The sequence below is a fragment of the Lithobates pipiens genome, unplaced genomic scaffold (assembly GCF_037356315.1).
Source record: "Lithobates pipiens isolate NorthernLeopardFrog02 unplaced genomic scaffold, aLitPip1_a1.2 Scaffold_8, whole genome shotgun sequence".
NCBI lineage: Eukaryota > Metazoa > Chordata > Amphibia > Anura > Ranidae > Lithobates > Lithobates pipiens.
The window spans coordinates 626,258,250-626,264,712 of record NW_027507903.1 but is presented as its reverse complement, the minus strand read 5'-3'; the positions used below and the strand labels follow the sequence as shown (position 1 = coordinate 626,264,712).

At 40.3% G+C, this 6,463-nt stretch overlaps 1 protein-coding gene across 2 annotated transcripts; it reads right to left on the bottom strand.

Moving 5' to 3' along the window:
* Positions 1-786: 786 nt before the first annotated feature.
* Positions 787-5,710, bottom strand: LOC143963966 (olfactory receptor 10A7-like). Of its 2 annotated transcripts, none has more exons than XM_077473692.1 (2): positions 4,056-5,710; positions 787-1,872 (listed from the first exon to the last, which is right to left on the bottom strand). In XM_077473692.1, the coding sequence occupies exon 2, from the start codon at positions 1,783-1,785 to the stop codon at positions 838-840; it is 948 nt and encodes a 315-aa protein (XP_077329818.1). In that variant the 5' UTR covers positions 1,786-1,872; positions 4,056-5,710; the 3' UTR covers positions 787-837. The 2 variants fall into 2 exon arrangements, with proteins under 2 accessions (XP_077329818.1, XP_077329819.1); XM_077473693.1 differs by having other exon boundaries at positions 5,609-5,695.
* Between the last annotated feature and the right edge of the window lie 753 nt (positions 5,711-6,463).

The window sequence follows — 6,463 nt, the reverse complement described above, 5'->3', positions numbered from 1 at the left end:
GATATAGTTTTCAGTAAGCCAACATTTCTGTGTTAAAGATCCTTTTTTTTTTTTTTTTTGTGGATCTCTCCTCCTCACCTCTCAAGTGACATGAACAGGGCAATCTCGGCCACTCTCGCTGCATCTGTCAGAGGTGGAAAGGAAAGATCCGGCCGGTCATGTGATTGCGATCTCGGCTTTGAAATTAGGTATTTACAGCATTTATTTTTAATATTGTGATACTACAATAGGAGGCAGTGCTGATGGTGTATATATGTTAGAGTGGCTTAACAACCACTTTAACATGTACTGTATATCTAAAAACCAATGAAGAAATAATATGTTACTGTAATGCCCCGTACACACAATCGGACATTTTCCGACAACAAAATCCGACGGATGTTGGCTCAAACTTGTCTTGCATACACATGGTCACACAAATGTTGTCAGAAATTCCGAACGTGGAGAGCGCAGTGATGTACAACACATAAGATGAGCCAAGAAAAATTAAGTTCAAAAGCCAGTGTGGCTCTTCTGCTTGATTCCAAGCATGCATGGAATTTTGCGCGTCGGAATTGTGTACACGCGATCGGAATTTACGATGACATAGTTTTGTTGTCGGAAATTTTGAGAACCAGCTCTCAAAAATTTGTTGTCAGAAATTCCAACAGCAAATGTCTCATGGAGCCTACACACGGTCAGATTTTCCAACAACAAGCTCACATCGAACATTTGTTGTCAGAAATCCCGACCGTGTGTACGTGGCATAAGTGTAGATGTCTGACATACTTTTCAATACGTTATACATAAAACACACTGCATATGCTTTTAACTGTTTTAAATTATTCTCAGCATTTATTATTTCTTGACTTGCAAGTTCAAAACTAGATTGACAAGATTTCTAACAACTTTTTTCAAGTCCTTATTTCTCAGGCTGTATATCATTGGATTCAGCAGTGGGGTGACTGCTGTGTACAGTAATGACAAGAATTTTCGAATGTTCCATGACTGTTCGCTACTAGGTACAAAATAAACACAAACCATTGTACCATAATAGATGGAAACAACAGTCAGGTGGGAGCTGCAGGTTGAAAAAACCTTTTGTCTGCCAGTAATTGATGGAATATTAAATATGGTGATAACAATATAAATATATGATACAATAATGACCGTGAAAGGAATAAAAACAAAAACAGCACCCGACAATGTCCCTTCCAGCTCAACGTTGGTGGCATCAGAGCAAGAGAGTTTTAGAAGAGGGTGGAAGTCACAGAAAAAGTGGTCAATGATATTGGGACCACAAAATTGTAATTTTGATATCCCAAATGAAAGAATTGATTCTATTAACATGCTTAATGTCCAAAATATGATAACTGTTATCCAGCATACCCGGTGACTCATTATCAAAGTATAATGCAGTGGCTTACAGATGGCCAAATATCTGTCATAAGCCATCACCGTCAGAAGAAGACACTGCAAAGCTTCTGAGACAGAAAAGAAATAAAACTGAGTGATGCAATCAGAAAATGACATCATGACCTCCTCAACCAAAACAGCATGGAGCGTGTTAGGAAGAATATCAGTAACTATTACAATATCTGATATGGAGAGTTGAGAGAGGAAGAAGTACATGGGAGAATGGAGGGATTTGCTGTAGGACACCAATGTGATGATCAGGAGGTTTCCACATATCGTCACACAATAAATCAAAAATAAAAAAGTAAACATCAAACCTTTTATACTTTGGTGAGTTTTAAAACCTATGAGGTGGATCATGGTGATTCTGGTTATATTTTTCTCATCCATAACTTCAAAATAAAAGAACAAAAAACAAATATAATCTCTGTATTGTTGCCTTCATGAGCTGGGGAAATTATTTTTCCTTATTATGGCCTACGGTGGAATGATGAGCAAAATAAAAAAATTACATATATGATGCAGTCTGTCACTGACATTAACACAGTAGTCTTTGTTTTTATCAGTTTTTCCCATAACAAAGCTTTAATACCCATTGATCTACTCAGTAAGTTTGTGTTATAGTGGTAGTAATGTATTTTTTTTATACCTGTACCTACAGGTAAGCCTATAATAAGGCTTACCTGTATGTACAGTGAATATCTCCTAATCCTGCACAGTTTATGAGATATTCACACTGCATGCAGCCAGAGACGTCACTGCCGCATGCGCTGTCCCTTCAGCGCTCCGTGCCGTGGCCGTGACTCCCGTTCTCATGCACAGGAGTGACATCACTGCGGCTTGGCCGGAGCACTCAAACCCAGAAGGAAGACAAAGTGAAGATGGAAGCCCTGTTAGTGGTGACAGTGCAACGCTGAAGGGGTTCATTCTAAGGTAACTATTTCATAATGTGCTAGTATGTGATGCATGCTAGCACATTATGCCATTGTCTTGCAGGTTTTTACATAAAAAAAAAAAAGTGTGGTTTACTACTGCTTTATCTAGGTAACAGTCTTTCAACTTATTTTAACAGACCAAGCTGTCCAGCAAAAGTGCCAGTTAGATGGTAGGGACAGACCATTTAACACTAAAAGAAATGCTTATAATTGTTCACTTTTATTTACTGAAACCCTTATCCCCAAACAAAAGAAAACCCCCTCTGGAAATTGAGTTCAATGTTTTATTCACTTATGTAAAGTCAACCTAAATCTACCAGTCCATCTAACACTACCCTCTCCATGGGTAGACAGTGCTGCTCCCCAAGGGTGGCTAGTTTGTCCTCCATAGATACAGTGGAGGGGTGAGTGCAGCTGTTCTAACACAGGAACTGCGTTGCTGGAAGGATCACCACATGCAAATAAAGCTTCAAAAGCCTAATAACTAATGTAAAGAGAAGAGAAACGTAGACACCTCTAGGTTAGAACTGTAAACATTTTAATGAGATACAGGAGCATTATCCACATACATGGAGTTTAGGGAAGTAATGCAGGCCATACACGGATCGAATTTCGAAAGAATTTTCTTTCAAAAATCATATCTAAGAATTTTCATTTGTATTTCGCACCATTAGTGGGCTGCAGCAATAGCCAATTTTCCTGTGGCCATCTTTTTTAAAAATTAACTATTTTCTAATCAAATGATGGGAGAATTGTGCGAGAAATGTAATTTGAAAAAGAAATGCGCATGTGCAAGAAAAGAAAATTCTCGGAAAGAAAAGAAGATTCCCAGCCACAAAAATTATTTTCTGTAGCAACATGAGGTGAAATTGAAGGTTTGGTTGGCTTGGTTGGCCGAATTTCAAAATCAGTGGTGGTGCCATCGGATCACAAAATGCACAAATTTTCAAATTTCTTTCGAAATTCGACCATGTATGGCCTGCCTAAGGCACAAGTCCATCCACACTGGCGTGGTGTTCACTGCAGAGCGGTGTTCCAAACAGCTGATTTTTGCCTGTAGGGGAGAAGTCCTAGCCACCCTACAGGCAAACATCAGCTGTTTGGAATACCGCTCTTCTGTGAATGTCACGCCAGTGTGGATGGACTTGTGCCTTACTTCCCTAACATCCATGTAAGTGGATAATGCTCCTGTATCTCATTCAAATGTTTACAGTTCTAACCTAGAGGCGCCTGCGTTTCTTTTCTCTTTGCATATCTGGAGTCTGCTTTTAACTTCCCCCTCAAAGGCTGCCAAGGTTCTTTTGGACTGTTAAAGTAATCTATACAGGTCCCCCCTCTTCACATCTCCCCTCTACATATACTGAGTATTCCACTTCAAGGACTTAATGTTGGACTAATGTATTGAATCTCATACTATTTAGCAGCGCCACTGCACATTTTTTGTCTAAAAACGAATGCAGCCACCATATCTAAACACTGTTAATCTGTAATATATTACATTGTTGTTTTGGGGTTTAGATACACTTCAGGAGCAGACAAAAATATTGAAAAATACAGAGAGATCAAGATAGAGAAAGGAGGATAGGCAAAAAGAGAGAGAGGAATAATCAAAGATACTTGAGAAAATGAATAGCAAGCAGGCACAAGAAAAATAAAATAGAGGTGTTGAAAAGACAAGAGAGATAGCTAGATACACTATATTACCAAAAGTATTGGGATGCCTACCTTTACACACACATGAACTTTAATGGCATCCCAGTCTTAGTCCGTAGGGTTTAATATTGAGTTGGCCCACCCTTTGCAGCTATAACAGCTTCAACTCTTCTGGGAAGACTGTCCACAAGGTCATGGAGTGTGTGTATGGGAATGTTTGATCATTCTTCCAGAAGTGCATTTGTGAGGTCAGACACTGATGTTGAATGAGAAGGCCTTATAGACTAAGCCCCTGTACACACGGTCGGAGATTTCGACTACCAAATCCATCGGATTTTGTCCGTCTGATTTTGTCCGTTGGATTTTGTCCGTCGGATCTTGTCCGAAACTGTTGCATACACACGGTCGGACAAAGTTGTCGAAAAATCCGATCTTTCAGAACGTGATGGCGTAATTTCGTTACGATGGGACTACATTCAGGCTAGTAGCCAATAGCTTTGATGTAGGAATTTGATCTGAGCATGCGTGGCACTTGGTCCGATCAAAATTCTCTACACATGATCGGAATATGTCCGATCGGCCCAGTTGGTCGGGAAATATTTCCAACAAGTTGGAAAATTGGGTCCGACGGATATTCCGATGGAATCAGTCCGATGCATACCACACACAGTCGGATTATCCGGCAACACGGTCCGATAGGACACATTCCGACGGATTCTCCGACCGTGTGTACAAGGGCTAAGACTGTGATTCCCTTAAAGTTCATGTGCGTGTAAAGGTAGTTGTCCCAATACTTTTGCTAAGACAGATAGATAGCCAAAGCTTTAATGAATCAAGCTCTCTTTGCCCTTGTACACACAGTCGGACATTCCGATGGAAAATGTCCGATCGGACCGTGTTGTCGGATAATCCGACTGTGTGTGGGCTCCATCGGACTGTTTCTGTCGGAATATCCGACGGACAAAGTTTTAGAGCTGGGCTATAAAACTTTCTGACAACATGATCCGATCGGACTTTGCCGACTGTGTGTAGAGAATTCCGATCGGACAATGTGCCATGCATGCTCAGATCAAATTCCTAGACCAAAGCTATTGGCTGAACGTAGTCCCGTTGTAACGAAATAACGTCATCTTGTTACGTACGATTGGATTTTCCGACAACTTTGTCCAACCGTGTGTATGCAACACAAGTTTCAGACAAAATACGACGGATTTTGTTTGTCGGAATGTCCGACCGTGTGTACAAGGGCTTTTAGTTGCCTAATAAATCAGAGCAAAAACAAAATAATGGTATGAAAAATGTATTATCCAATAGAAGCAAATCACATTTCATTATACTGCATTCAGATCAGATATTCAGTCATATCAGTTAAAGTCTTATTAAGGGTATAATTACTGGTAGGGAGTAAAAACAAGAGGAACATATTGTAAGGTATTCCAAAAATGTTAGCAGTACAAACTTCACATAGAACTATGATTCATATTTATATATGTTTTCACAATAAACATATGATTCCAAATAAAAGTAGGATTTTATGCAGTTTTCTTAATACATGCTTGAAAAAGATGTGAATTGCTATGTGAAGTAGCACATAAGATTTGTGAAAATTACAAAAGGGCCCTCACCATTTCCCTGCTTAATGGTCTAGTTTCTGATCACTCATAATATGATCCCTTTTTATAAGTAAAAACAACAGCATATATAAATCTTCTGGGAATGTGAAGTGTGTATTCATATTTTCATGGGATCCATTAATATTGATACAGAGGGATTTTTATTTAAATGTTATATTTATTTTAATTTTTAATTATTTGGGCTTACCATAACCTCAACTGCTCGCCTCTTCTTCTTAGGGGGGTCCTGTGGAAAGTACTCCAAATGATGATGGATCCAACACCTTTTTTGAAGATTTATTTAGGGGTAACACCAAAAAAAGACAGAAGACACAGTCCCTCAATAGAAGGTTAAAGGAAAGAGAGGAGTTCAGGCACCTAGTAATTGCGGATTAAAGGTTTCAGTCAGATCCAGAGGACAAACAGCTCCACAGACTGGATCCAGCAGTCACCAGATAGGCCCCTCTCACTTGACCTAGCAGCCGATGAAATGCTAAACAAAGTCTCTGCCACAGACTTGTCAATTGAACTTAGTGGTTTTGAGAGTTTTAGGAAGAACTACCATACAGTGGCAGATTCTTTCAGCCGACCCAGCGATGCTGTAAGGATATTGATCCGGGTTGCATCCTTCAACTGAGTTTCCAGGCTCCTCCAGAGACACCAGCCTTGCGCTCGGTCCTCCACCTGAGAAGTCCTCCCCTGGATTCTCAAGTTCTCTTGGCTTCTCCCTGCAGGCGAGACAGCACAGGACCACCCCTGGATCAATAGGCCCCAAGACATTCCTGGGCCTACACTCTCAGTTGAGAGGCCTCGAGCCAGCCGGCCCCAAGGTGCAGATCCATGCGACACAGACCCCAGGCCAGGAGG